This window comes from Phaethon aethereus (genome assembly GCF_964289735.1).
Source record: "Phaethon aethereus genome assembly, chromosome: 4".
Taxonomy (NCBI): Eukaryota; Metazoa; Chordata; class Aves; order Phaethontiformes; family Phaethontidae; genus Phaethon; species Phaethon aethereus.
The window spans coordinates 25,100,470-25,115,287 of NC_138578.1; the positions used below are offsets into that span (position 1 = coordinate 25,100,470).

General features: G+C 43.6%; 2 protein-coding genes across 2 annotated transcripts in view; one reads left to right on the top strand and one right to left on the bottom strand.

Moving 5' to 3' along the window:
* CENPC (centromere protein C) overlaps positions 1-9,934 on the bottom strand; it is a gene marked incomplete at both ends in the record, with an annotated part of 28,695 nt that extends 18,761 nt beyond the window's left edge. The window contains 11 exons of the mRNA XM_081999620.1: positions 388-426; positions 1,044-1,872; positions 2,678-3,057; positions 3,675-3,878; positions 4,753-4,972; positions 5,078-5,168; positions 6,245-6,342; positions 6,664-6,725; positions 7,927-7,973; positions 9,680-9,744; positions 9,808-9,934. Coding sequence (XP_081855746.1) covers positions 388-426; positions 1,044-1,872; positions 2,678-3,057; positions 3,675-3,878; positions 4,753-4,972; positions 5,078-5,168; positions 6,245-6,342; positions 6,664-6,725; positions 7,927-7,973; positions 9,680-9,744; positions 9,808-9,934 — 2,162 coding nt within the window. The remainder of the gene's footprint in view (positions 1-387; positions 427-1,043; positions 1,873-2,677; positions 3,058-3,674; positions 3,879-4,752; positions 4,973-5,077; positions 5,169-6,244; positions 6,343-6,663; positions 6,726-7,926; positions 7,974-9,679; positions 9,745-9,807) is intronic.
* A 1,614-nt stretch (positions 9,935-11,548) lies between these two features.
* Positions 11,549-14,818, top strand: part of STAP1 (signal transducing adaptor family member 1) — a gene marked incomplete at both ends in the record, with an annotated part of 40,974 nt that continues 37,704 nt past the window's right edge. Inside the window, 3 exon segments of the mRNA XM_081999623.1 lie at positions 11,549-11,578; positions 11,582-11,602; positions 11,606-11,686. Coding sequence (XP_081855749.1) covers positions 11,549-11,578; positions 11,582-11,602; positions 11,606-11,686 — 132 coding nt within the window.

Genomic DNA, 14,818 nt, shown 5'->3' on the forward strand with positions numbered 1-14,818 from the left:
ACAAACAAGAATGTGGATTGTAGATACAGTTCTATAGCCTACTTAACAGCAACTTTATTAGTACAGTTGTTATTAGTTCTAGGAGCACTGGTATTCCTGTTCAAAAATCACACACTAATGGGGAAGCAAACCTCAAAGGAAAAAAAAATCTCCAAAGGCAAGAAACTTACTATGACCCCTTATTTATGACAGGAAAAAGAAATTTTTTAGTTTATTAACTGTATTAGCATAGTATTTAAACACCTCAGGAATGAATCACCATCCCTTTTCTACTAGGTTCTTTGTCAGTAGAACACAGAACACAGTAGTAGTACCAAACACCCGTTCTGTCTCAGTAGGGCAGAAGCGGGATTAAACTCAAGTTTTACAGACAACTTAGGAAATTACCTTTCACAACTCATAGCTTTCTCAGCTGCAAAAGAATCTCTAGAAGAGAAAAAATTATTGTTATTATTACATTTACTGTTAAGTCAATTTTACTTACTGAAAGGAACTCGTAGGTCAAAAATTTTACATACTGAACAGAACCATAAAAAAGACATTTTTAAAAAATAAATTAAAAAGCAATGCAAAGAACAGTGACTAAAAAGTCAATTAGACTGGTTAAAGAAACTTACTCTTCTGATTACCAATCATTAGTAAAGTTACATCCACAAAAATAAAGAAGAGATTTAAACTTTGTATTTTCCCAATTTGTAAAAAAAGTTACAAACATGACAGTGAAGTTATTTTATGGGTGGTGGGGTTGTGTGTGCATGTGTGTCTTTTTTTGTCTTTTTTGTTGTTTTTAAACTGGATCTGCTACTCAAGTCTCAAATGAACACTTTAAAAATTCCAGCACAAGTTTCCTTATGAAGAAGCAGACACTAGATTTGGCACCCACCTTTGAGAACAGGATGTCGATTACACCACGTGGTTTCTCTATTAGTTATTCAACCAGTCTGAAACTGTCATAGTTCAATTACAGCTTAAAAGTTAACAAGATGTGTTTAATTACCCATCACACTATAACACATTTGTAAGGAATTACATAAAGAGCTTACTGTAGTCTGTATTGCGTGTTACGTTGTCTTTTGTTACTTTTTATTTTCACATCTGATAATTTCTGATTTTTTCTTGTCATGTCCTGTACAGAAGAGCTGTCAGAATCCATTTGAGAGTCAGTATCCTCTGGGTTTGAGCAAACACCTTTACTGGTTCTGTGATGAATCTTTTTGGGTATCTTCCCTGAAGACTTAGCTGACAATCGTTTTCTTTCAGAATTTTCCATGCTGTCTATGAGATGCTGTAATGCTTTTACAGGAGTTTTGTTATTTGCACCACCAAGTGACTCCAATGTGTGCTTTCCAGACTTAGACAACTTCTGAGTCATTTGTAATTTCTGATGCAGGGGTGAGGTAAACACTTCATTCAATTTTACAGGCTCTCTTTCAAGCTCTTCTTCACCAGGTTCACTGTCAGAACTCTCCTCTCTTTGTAACTGAGGCTTTTTATTACTACTTTGCTTGCCAGACTTTTTAAGCTTCTTCCTTGGACTTTCTGCCAGTCTTTTGGCCACTGTATCTTTTGGAAGTTTCTGCTTAGCCATTTGTTTCTTGGGAACTGAATGTTGAGAAGTTTTTGAAGCCGACTGCAGACACTTGGAAGACTTGAGATTCTTTTTTGGAGACACAGTCCGCTCTTGCCGATGCCCAGCTGAGGGCATAGGCGAATCCTCACTTGGCATCACCCTTGTGTTACACTGTTCTGCATCAGATGCTTTTGTTTCCAATCCAGACCATGACAACATCAGTGCTTCGGCTTCCGGTTTCCAGGACGTGTCCTTTTTCTGGTTTGGAGAGCCTTGCCTAAATGCATCCTTTTTAGTCTTTCCTATCGATACACAAAACATTTGGACATTAGTATCTTTTCCCATTAAACCTGAAGATACAGGTTGGCTTCTGAACACATAAAAATAAACCAAATAAAAAAAAAAGTACCACAAAACCAGATTTTTCCATGATGATTAAAATAAGGCTTTTGCTGAACTATAGTGTATGAAAAATGCAAGACATTATTTTTGCTTTACTTCAGTATTTCTTAGCAGAAAAAAGGGGCAGAAATGTTACATTCAATTTGCTTCCCAGTTTTCAGTGCTTCCTGAAAGCAAACTTCCCCACCTAAGCTGCACATCTGGCCTGAGCTTTAAAGACTCCTCAACCTGCATCAGTCCAGCAACACTGAGCAGTGACTTGGTTTGTCTGGAATTTCGATAGTTTCTAAAAAATTGCATAATCTTGAGTGACATCCTTCTCTCACAACCTTCTCATACAATTCCTAAAACCTGATCCCCTCCAGTTCAAACCACATATCTTAACCTCTCTTCTATGGAGAGAGAGAAGGAAAAGCTTGTGGGTACCTACCTTCTTTGTCTGCTCATAAGAAAAGGCAACACTGCTAACTTAATTTTTAAGTCTTAACAGGAAGGGCTTAGGGGGTGGGAGAGAAAAAAAAAAAAAGAGCATAGACAGTCTGTCTCATTGTCTTCTATACACCCAAACCTGTGTAACTGAAACATCAATTAGAAATCTACTAATGTATCTCATCTACTTTAACCTTATTTCCCAATAAACCACCACAAAAAAATCCAGTAATATGACTTGGAAGGAGAAGTCTGAAGAGCTGTTAAATAACTTACCCATACGAGTACTGTTTTTCCTTTGAGATTTAAGGACCTTTCCTTCACTGTTAGAGACTGGATCTGATTCTGATGTTCCTTTGAAGTCATGTACCCCAACATCCAAATCATCCATTTTCTGCTTAGTAAGTGCTTCACCCTGTACTTTTCTGTTCTTGCCTTTCTTACTCTCTGTCTTCTCTTTTTCAGAGGGCTGAGATTTAGAAACAGGAGTTGCAGAGCCATCTTTTTTTGATTTTTTCTTCTTATGTGGTATTGAAAGCCAAGAATTAAAAGATACAGCATCTGATTCATCAATTAAGAATTCACATTCATTTTCTATTTCTATATCTTGATCTTTCACAGGAGGTGGTAACGGTGGTGATACTGAGGCTGAATACCTAAAGAAAGGAGGGACAAAGTATTCACATCATTTGGGGGAAAAAAAAATTAACTTTCAATCTTGCAAATCTGGTGGTGACTCTAGAACACCTAAACACACTACAGGACATTCCTCAGAAGAATTATAATAAAGTTCATCATTCATTGCCCTTTAGCTTCCAAAAAGAGCACAAAGCCTGCTTCTCCTTGCTTTGGCCTCATATTCACACCTCGTTATTTCTCAGATGCTGGATAGTCAACTTCCTACCTAACTGGTCAAATCCATATTAGCTCTGAAAAAGACTGCTTAATCACTGCTAACTTCAGAATCACATAAGGTTTTCCTGAATCCTCCAACTTAACTACCAAAACATCTCAAGCTCAGGCTGAAACACTGTTCAACAGCTACATACTATTTTACTGGCAGACAAAAGCAACAGTACTGTTAAATCCTAGCAGCACAAAACTTCGAAACAGCTATTCAAATTCTTTCTCAAGTGGCATTTTTCAGTAATGTTGGACTATCCCAAAACATTCTCACAGACCACGTTTATAGATAAAACATGAAGAGCTCCAGCACTCAGGACTGGGTTATTTTACTAGAAAATTATGTTCCATATTAAGTCTCAAAACAAACCTTTCTCCAAGTGTTCCTGTTGCTACAGCTGCTAAGATGACTGAAGACAAAGACTTCTCTTTCAGTACAGAAGATGTAGTAACATGTTCTGTTCCTTGCATGAGAATGACTTGCTCATCTCTGCCAGTCTGAGGTCCTTCCAAATTTTCAACTTCCACATGGTTCTTCACTGCAGCAGGAGTATTTTGGTCATCAAAATGTAATCTAGATACGAGAAACAGCATTCAAATATGACGCTATAAATCCTAAGTGCACATAAAAGTATCATGTGGATGGACAGATGCTCTCATTTTCTCCTGCTGACAGTGTCTCATTTCTTATGAATGAGCTTCCATTTGGTAATTTGCTGGAACACAGGTTAGTGGTACTACTTCCCAGCATAGTAGCAAGTGTCCAAATCAATGAGGCAACATGGGGTCAGCTTGTGACTCTTGATCAAAGTGAGGGCTGCTCACTCAGCAAGACAAACTCCTAACTTTAAGAGAATGTGCTTCAGAAATTTTGAGGTTTCCTAGACCCTAGATGCACTCTCTTCCCAACCTCACTCCATCAATGGGAGTCACTGGGATAAGTGTCAGTCCCTCTCTATAATCTACTCTGGAGATTCATTCCTCCAGGAAAGCAGAACTGTGTCTGGGACCACTGGCCACTATTGCAGCTGGGCTTCAAATTTTCCAAAGAGGAGATAATGATCACAACTGAAGTTGTTCTACTTTGTATAAAACATTTGTATATTCAGAGCGAGAGGAATAATGACTGCTCACCTCTGCTTTAACAAATTTTTTGTTAATTTTTGAGGTCAACACCGTCAATAGGATTCACTGAAAAAGTCTAGACTATTCTGACAGGCTTCCTGCACTTGCATATTGCACTTTTGGGAATTAACCCTTATCACCAGAATATTTAATAAAAAACAATTCTGCCCTTTCTCAACCTAGATATGGAAATTTTCTGAAAAGCTTGAGATCATTTTTTATGAGTTCACAATCCAAACTCATAAATGCCTGAAACCACTGTGTTAATTTACCCTAAGGGGTGGAGGGGACACACCATCACCACCACATTCAGCTCTACTTACATATGTACAGGAGAACTTCTTGCTTCCTCCACAAGAAAAGGTGATCCAACAGACCCATCATCATCCTCAGGGTCCAAAGACACAGCAGGACTTTTGCATAGTGCTTCAACATCTTTTAAAATATTATTTATTTCTCTTTTAGACAGAGGAGACTTTGTTTTTTTAGAATCAGCTATGTAATCACATACTGCAGGCTTCAGGGGTGATTCACGTGACCATCCTGCCATATATATAGAATAGGTTTCATTCTTCTACTCAAAACCTTACAAAATCTCAAGAAATCGTTACCCAAAAAACCTTAATATTCATTAATAGTGCTACCAACCTCTACTGCTGACTGTTTTTAGTGGTGATGCAGGTAAGGACTCTGCAGAATTACAGGCTCTTTTCACAGAGTTAGTTAACCCTGCCTTTGGCTGTCATAGTCAATAACAAATAATGAGACAAAATACAAGATTTTATAAAGCAACAGTATTTTGACAGGAATATCAATTTCTACAGAACACAATATAATTTCCTTCCCTTAATTCTTACTCATTGGAAGTACAGTTGTATTTTAACTAAACACTTCAATTTTCTATCACATAAGACTTTCTAAAACTAACTGTAAATTTCAAACAACAGGTAAAACTGCGTACAGTAAAAATCAATTTGCAGCTTTGAACAGACATCCTGCTAGTCCACAAGCAAGCTATTTCATTAGAATAAATTAATTCAAACAATTTAATTTGCCTTTCTTAAGTCAGGCTGAGGTTTTGCAAGAATTACTTTGAGATTATACGGTATTCCAACATCAGACTAACGTACACAAACACCTTTATAAAGGATGCCTGCTCTCAACACTGCCATTAATAGAATACTCTATTTTTACAAAAAACTACTAGAATTAAAATATTAAAACTAAATATACAAGCTAGATTACTAGCATCGCTCTCTCAGACAGCACATTAACAAGCCCTTCAACTTGTTTTCACTCTTCAACAAAGTTACAGATATACAAAGTTATTGTACAGATAAGGTTATGAGGAGCTGACAAGCTGCTTTTATACAAGAATCATCTTTCAACTTTAATATCCATCGGATAGCTAAGAACTGTGTCTGTATATCTGGCAAAGCGACTGACACCAACCCCAGTGGATTCCAAGACAGCCATACCCACCACCAGTTATAAGGCAGCCTGCTTCAACCTGAGACCATGAGAAATTTAACTATCCTAGACAAAAAGCTGAAAAGGCTTTCGTTAGCAAAAATTGAAGAACATAAGCTATTAAATAAATCTGGTTATAGAATATACTATCACACAACAAACTAAGAAAATAACCATTACCAACAACTATTACAGAGGTTAAATTATAGCCTACATACTAACACAAGGGACATATGGAGCTTATTCATTCAACATTCATACAGAACTAAATCCTACAGAACTAAACTCGTATCCAAACGAAACTGTACTCAAAGCTACGTTGTGACACTGCCATAACTAACTTACCCTTTGGCTCTGTACTGAAGTCCTCTTCTCGTTTCTGACAATAGGAGTTGAGCAACAGGTTGCACTTGGAGAGCTTATGGTAAGATCACTGCCACAACCTAGAAAGAAGAAACTATAAATAAGGGATTCTTGGAATCGTCCAGGTTTCATTTATTTTAACACGTGCTAAGGCTCATTAAGGTCACATAAATACAATATGAAAGAAACCAGCTCCTCAGGAAAAGGATTATAAGACAGCTAAGACACAGTTTTAAGCAGCTGGGAGGTGAGTGCTTTTAAAGACTATGAGAAAGACTTTATTTTTATCCATTTTATCTCTATTTTTTATTTCTATTTATTTACCACTAAATATAATACAAGGAAGGAATGAATTTTTTCTTTAACCAGCAAATTAAGCAAAACACTAAACAAAAGCTTACTTTCAAAACAATCCTGTATGAGTTTCAGTACATTTTGACCTGGCTGTACATCAATCTTATTTCTAGAAAGAAAAGAGGAAAAAGAATATTTTAAATCAAAAATACTAATGTTTCTATTCCAGCAATATAAAAGTAGTACAGTTCTTACTACTTAATATTTTAGGTTATTACGTCCACTAGTCCCAATTTTAATATATTTTACCAACCATTTCCATTCACAGGTATCTGCAAAGAAGTCTAAACAAGGATTCCAGGAGAAAAAGCCCCACTGTCACAGAATACGATGAGAATGAAGAAATCTCTCTAGATAAAAGACGACATACAACTACTGCAACAGCCCTCACGTAAAAGAGCTTTGGCATGAATAGAGATTCTCGCTTGAAAGAAATACATTTTTTTAAAAAAGTCAGTCCTCAAGTAATGTTGCCTGCACAGGGATCCAGTCTCAGCAGACCCACAAATGAAATGTGTAGGCTGCACGTCTATCCCTTCATACAGGGAGTCACTCTCTACTGCTCTTTCTACCACGTAACCATAGTTATTCTCTGCTTCTACAAAAGTTTCCACAGCAAGAATTGGCTTGACATATCAAATCCATAGGAAAGCAAACGGTTCAGCTGCTTAGACTCCTACTTCAAACCTCCCCAGGAGAAATGAAAATGGCAGAAGTGATCCACTAGCCAGACTGTGTTGATCAAAACCAAAATAACAAGAGACAAGCCATGGAATATTTCTCCGATAATGATTAGTGTATGCCTTTAAAAACAGATCATTTGATAGATTTGGTAAGCTCATGAAATGCATGTCTAAAAATGGGTCCCAGTAACAAAAAGCTCCCAGATTTCTGACACACCTTTAAAGAAGGCACAGCACCGCAAATACTCAAACTCATCTCTACCATTTACCAGCAAGGGACAAATAACCTAGAACTCTGTGTGGGCTTCATTTCTCTACCTCTTGGAAGGCAAAATGTTTGCGTAGACTACTGCTTCCGTGCTCAGGCAGCCTAGTTAAGGGGTAGGTTAGGTATAGCTACACCACAGTCTGCCTCCTCAGCAGAGGGATGCAAAGGAAATCCCTGCTGCTTTGTGCCCCGGCACAGTTTGCTCATCCCACCACTAAGAAATACAAGAAGCTTGGGAAACATCATCTGATCAGTTTAATAAGATACACCCAACAATTCTGACATTAAGTTCCAGACAAAAATCAACATAAGTTTTCCAAACGATCATATCTAAGAAGAAAATTTTAAATGTAAATTACCCTCCTCCATGGCAGAATCTTGCTCTGTAGTCTTTTTTAAAATGATTCTGTGAAGAAATAAGAATCAATTTTTACTAAGCATGGTGATACTCGACAGAAAAACAAATAAGCAACGTACCTCCTGTTTCTCCTGTAAGCAAGTCTCGAGGATTCTCGATACATCTGAAACTAGTGGGAGTTACTGCAGCTGTGTTTTTCTTAGAATGCCACAGTAGCTACAACCCCCATAACAACTGCCTCATCTTTCCTCAAGAACCAGCAAGCATGTGTTGCATTTAAAATCACAGAGACTTACATGACAGAAATCACAGAGGATTGAAGGATTTGGTTAACATTTCTGTGATGACTACAGAAATAACCTTTTAAGTAAAGAAAAGGAATGAACTACCACAAAACAAGCTAGAACATAACCCTGCAACACATCTGCTGCTCTGTGAGAATGGCTGACGTGGAGATTCTTACCCTGTGTTTATCCCAGGCAAGACCACATTGACAAGCAGTGAAAGCACATCAGCTGTTCCATGGTAAAACGAAAGTCTCGATTAACTCCCAGCACTACTCATATACCTGAACCCCAAGTACAATCAAAGTCATTCGAATAGCAGGCATGACTCCAGTCATCTATTACCACAACTATAGTAGTAATTCAAGTGACAGTATATTACCAGCATTACTTTCTATGCCAACAAATGAAATAAAGCCTATCGAGCTGGCAACAGGCAAAGACTGTAGAGGATAAAAACAGAAAGCAAAGGCAAGTCAAGAAAAATTAAAGTGCTAAAGCAGAGTGAAGTTTTTCACCAATGTGACAAGAAAATGTCTCAAAAAATTCTAAATGTTTAGCTGAAAAACAATTATGGCCTCTTCTTCATTTGTATAAACTGGAATAGAGCATATATGCAGTGTGGTGATTCTCTAGTCTTAATACCACAGAATTCATCACATTTTTCCTAAGCTTGCCATACTGACGTTACTTTGCACTTCTTTGTGGTTCTTCTTCGGATGTTAATTCTGGTAATAAAAATAACTAAAACCACATAAGGATTTATTCCACTGTAAGTTTTCAACATCAGTTTAAAATGGCAAGAAGAAATTCTAGGTCACATAGAAAAACTACTGACCAAAAGTCACTTCAGAAACAGTGCAGAACCACACTCCACAGCACATAAGTCTTAAACTCCTTCCCCTTGCAGCGGAGCGCAGTACAATCAACTGTCAGTACAATCAACTGTCAAGCAACCCTTCACATAAGCAAATGAATAATCCCTGTAACGGATCTAAAAGAGCTTTTAACAGTTTTATTGTTATGTTCATACCCCGCTACACACAAAGAACTTTTAAAACTGCAGCTCCCCGTGTACCTCTGAGAGAGGACGGTAGCAGGAAGAGGAGTACGTCGCTAGCGTGTCTAGACAAGAGTCACTGGTTCGTCATACGCTAACCTCTGGAAGGAAGATCTCCAGAGACGAGCGACAGACGCAGCTGCAGGCAACCCGAGGGGAACAGAGCAGAACTGTTTGTGCCAGCAGCCGGGGCCAAGAGCGAGGGCGGAGCGCTAACAGCAGCCCCATTTTTCTCAGGGGGGAGCGGGGAACCCCCGGAGCCTCCCGCACCGTCAGGGGCGGAAGGACGGCCCCGCCCGCCCCTCAGGACGCACTGAGCACAGGGCCGCGCCCCGGCTGTTACGGAAGGGAACGACCGCTGCCCCCAACACTTCCCCCCCCCCACTTCCCCCGCGCCCGCGCTCTCTCACCAAGGGCTCCGCCATCCCGGGCCGCCGTGAAGAGGACGAAAACGAAGACACCCCGGTGGCGGGATCCGGCCGAGCCGTCGCCCCACGTCACCCGCCCCGCCCCGCCCCGCCCCCCCCACTTCCCCCACCCGCAGCCGCCGCCGCCGCCGCCGCCGCCGCCGCCGCCGCCGCTTTCAAACCTCGGGCGCCTTCCCGCTGCGCGTGCGTACGGGCGAGGGGCAGCGCATGGGCCACGCCCCCTTCCCTGCGCCCCATTGGTTGGCGGCTGCCGCGCGCCAAAAAGGGCGCTTGCCTTGCGCGCGCGTCCCCCCCGCGGGCCGTTGTCGCGCCTGCGCAGGAGCCAGCGGCTGCCCCCGGCCCCTGGCCTGTTCACCGCGTCGGAGCAGCGCACCCTCAGGGAGAGGGCGGGCCGGCGGCCTTACGTTCTCCTGCCCGGTGGGGAGCGACACTTCAGGGCCTTGGATTCCTAAAGGCTAGAGAAGAGCTGCAGGCACCACGAGGCCTTGCCGTTTTTTCTTTAAAACGTTAGTGAATAACTCAACAATGAGTGGAAACAGCACTATCTTAGAGCATCTGCAACAGAAAGCCCCAAAAATATAATTTTAAATTGCGCCTTTTAATCAGACACTGGCAAGCAATGGCCTGGCTCATCGTCATCCTCAGCCTTGCCAAGCAAAGGTGCAGGTACCCATGCGCATCAGTTTTTCTGCGACATTCGACAGCAAAGTCAAATTCTGCCATTTAAACACAATAAATGGAGGATGTGCACAAAAAATCTGAAATTTAGGCAAAATCTGATAATGTGCCTGGCCCCTGCCATGTTTAGAGAGGCCATGGAGAATTTGCTTTCACATGAAGGGCTGAACCCCTTTCCTGCTAGAGTTGGTGGCAGTCACCTGATCTATCACAGATCACCTCACCGGCTAATGATGTACTCTTCTTACACGTACACACAGCTGAGACACAGAAAAGGTCATGAAGATGTTCAACAAAAAAACTAGACTTTGTTAATAATGTTTGCTTTGCACTCAAGTAGCAACCAGCATCAAAACACCAAATCACGTCATCCCTATTCTTTCTGCCCACTAAAGGGGAGGCCAGAAACTAAGTTAAGCATTCTGGTTCTGTGAAATTGATGGAAATTTTCACCCCTCATTTCATCAGGACCAACATTTAATTCCTGAGTTACCATCTCCTTTCACAATTTCTTTAAAGGCTTTGGTATGTTAGCTCTTTCACAATGAAAGTCTTCTTCGTACATGTACGTTGGGAAGTTGATTTATCCTTGCTAGTTATGTACAGCCGTAGGTAGAGTTATTTCCAATATTAGTTTTAGTGTCCTATATTCACCCTAGCCATTTGCTATAGAAAGTTCAACTCTGACAGTCTCAAAGTTAATCCACACTCCCAACGAAAGATTTAAGTATTATTCCAGAGGCAGCTGAGAGCAGTCTTCCCCCCCCCCGGCAGCAGCCCGTGACAAGTGCAGTGCTGTACACCAGAAAAAGCAGGCTTTTCTGCCATGACATCCAGATGATGCCCACCACAGTAACAATGCACTTTTGTACTAGCATGCTCAGCATTTGAATATCTCCCCTCGAGCAAACCCGAGGAGCACACTCTAAAGGAAAAGACCCTTTAATCCGTTCAGGCTGGGTCCCCCCATGATCATACGCCAAGCGAAGAGTCGGTGGCGTGTGCTGACCTAAAAGCACGTACGGACACTTCCTCTTCAAGGTGCTGCTTTTTCCACCCTCTCACCAGGGCGAGTTCTCTGACTGATACGGAGTAGATTGAGAACAATCAGTGGGGGAAAAATGGAGCACAGCAACAGAGGATCTCCAGATACCCTGCTGAGATACCCAAAGGATGCCGAGAGGCATCAGGGAACAGCCTGAATAAACTCCTCAGCCAGTCCCCTGGTGAATCTTCCAGGAGAGGCAGAGGATCACTGGTCGGCCTTTGTACTTCCAAGGTTACCTGTCTGTCCAGCACTCAAGATGTCAAGTAAGGTGCTCAGTCCTGGGAAGTGGATGTGTTGAAGTATTTCTTGACAAATTTATTGCCAGGAGCTACAGGTCTGGGGGCAGAAATGTTTCTCAGCACTGGCTGACACAAATGGTGGCACTGAAATAATGATACCTAGTTCTTTCTGTTCATATAAGTTGGAAGTAAGATAAATTATGTAAGGTAATCACCAATATCTCCAGGAACCCATTATATTTTACTATTACCTATTGAAATCTGGATTGACTTTGACCGATTTCATACCTACCACCATGATGAAAAGCTAATGCAGTATTTTTAATACCAAGAGCAAAGTCTGACATGGTTATATTGCTTTGACGCATCCTCTGTTTACTGGAGAAGAGTAATCCATCCTGAACTCTTCAGTGACACACCACCTGAAGTACATGTGAGATTCTCTACACCTTTTTTGTTGTTGTTAGTAAGGGCTGATGATTTAACAGCTGTGGACTAACCTCAGTACTCAGGACATGGTTTAGGGAACATGGTGGCACTGGATTAATGGTTGGACTTGATGATCTTGAAGGTCCTTTCCAACCTTAGTGATTCTGTGATTCTCCAGACGAAGCAATCCCAGTTCCCTCAGATGTTCCTCGTAAGACTTGTTCTCCAGACCCCTCACCACCTTCGCCGCCCTTCTCTGCACACGCTCCAGCAACTCAACATCCTTCTTGTTGTAAGAACACAGTATTCGAGGTGTGGCCTCACCAGGGCCGAGTACAGGGGCACCATCACTTCCCTGCTCGTGCCGGCCACACTATTGCTGATACAGGCCAGGACGCTGTTGGCCTTCTTGGCCACCTGGGCACACTGCCGGCTCATGTTCAGCCGGCTGTCAACCAGCACCCCCAGGTCCTTTTCCGCCGGGCAGCTCTCCAGCCACTCCTCCCCAAGCCTGTAGCGTTGCATGGGGTGGTTGTGACCGAAGGGCAGGACCCGGCACTTGGCCTTATTAAACCTCATGCAGTTGGCCTCGGCCCATCGATCCAGCCTCTCCAGATCCCTCTGCAGAGCCCTCCTACCCTCCAGCAGATCAAAAGTCCCACCCAACTTGGGGTCGCCTGCAAACTAACTGAGGGAGCACTCGATCCCCTCATCCAGAGCAGCGATAAAGATATTAAACAAGACTGGCCCCAAAATAGAGCCCCGGGGAACACCGCTTGCGACCGGCCACCAGCTGGATTTAACTCCATTCCCCACAAGGCTCTGGGCTCGGCCGTCTAGCCAGTCCTGTACACAGCAAAGAGTACACCTGTCTAAGCCACGAGCCACCAGCTTCTCCAGGAGAATGCTGTGGGAGACGCTGTCAAAGGCTTTCCTAAAGTCCAGGTAGGCAACATCCACAGCCTTCCCCTCATCCACTAGGTGGGTCACCTGGTCACAGAAGGAGATCAGGTTGGTCAAACAGGACCTGCCTTTCATGAACCCATGCTCTGGGCCTGATCCCTTGGTTGTCCTGCACATGCCCTGTGAGCACCCTCAAGACGAACCGCTACACGATATTCCCCGGTACGGAGGTCAGGCTGACAGGCCTGTAGTTCCCAGGATCCTCCTTCCGGCCCTTCTTGCACAAGGGCGTCACATTGGCAAGCCTCCAGTCATCTGGGACCTCCCTTGTCAACCAGGTCTGCTGATAAATGATGAAGTGTGGCTTGGCAAGCTCCTCCGACAGCTCCCTCAGTACTCTCAGGTGGATCCCATCAGGCCCCATAGACTTGTGGGTGTCCACGTGGCACAACAGGTCCCTAACTGCTTCCTCCTGGACTGTGCGGGGGTTTATTCTGCTCCCCATCCCTGTCTTCCAGCTCAGGGGGCTGAATACCCTGAGCATACCTGGTCTGGCTATTAAAGACTGAGGCAAAGGCAGCATGAAGTACTTCAGCCTTTTCCTCATCCTTGGTGCCAATGTTCCCCCCCACGTATCACAAAGGGTGGAGATTCTCCTTGGCTCCCTTTTTGTTGTTGACCTGTTTATGAAAACGTTTTTTGTTATCTCTTACGACTGTGGCCAGATTGAGTTCTAGCTGGGCTTTTCCCTTCCTAATTTTCTCTCTGCATGACCTGTCAGAAGAGCTACAAGCCCTTGGCCCGAGACAAATCTCCTCCTCCCGCCTCTCCTCTTGGATTCCTTCTGCTGGGGCAGGACTTAGCCCTGCAAGCCCTGACGATCAAGCAAAATGCAAACCGTGTCCCTGGTGCAAGTGGGAAAGATCCGGTGGCTCCTGCCTCTGGCTACAGGCTTGCTCCCTGCAAGGGCAAGCAAGGGGGCGGGAGAGGCCACGCCGGGGCCGCAGCTCTCGGCTCCCCTCAGGTTTCCCCGGCTCAGGAGATGCCCCTGGGCACCGCTGGAGCTGGAGCGCTCCCCTGCAGATCGTGCCTCCCACAAACGTGGCCTGTACTGCATGAGTGCATGCCTTGAGACCCACATGCCTCCAGAGCTTGCTGTAGCCTGGCTGCATATGTGCCAAGGCTGACACGGGTGCCACCTTTGTGTCAGTTCAGCATGTGCAGAGCCCTACGTCCGAGGGGATGTCAGTAAGTGGGAGCATGCCCTGAAGCCCCGTTGAGTGTTAACTAAGTGTCTCTCGTCGAGGTGGTGGGGACCTGAGGTCGCAAGCGGAGGGAATGCAGAACCACAAAATCATTTTGGTGGGAAAAGACCCTTCAGAGATCATCGAGGCCAACCATAAACCTAGCACTGCCAAGTCCACCACTAAACCATGTCCCGAAGCACCACATCTTTCAAATACCTCCAGGGATGGTGACTCAACCACTTCCCTGGGCAGCCTGTTCCAGTGCTTGACAACCCTTTCGGCAAAGAAATTTCTCCTAATAGCCAACCGGAACCCGCCCTGGCGCAACTTGACTCCAAGGTAGCAGTTCTGCTAACCCCGCTCCTTACTTCTCCGGGAATCGAAGACTCTAGCCTTTTGTGGTCCCTGTGCCCGAGACGGCCTCCAACCATCACGTCACACACATGTCCTTCTCGGTTCGCAAACCACGGGCCCAGCAGAACGCCTTCGCTAGTTGGCTCACTCACCGCCTGGGTCAGGAAGTTATCTTCCGCACGCTCCAGGAACCTCCCAGGCATACCTTTGCTCTACCGGCCCG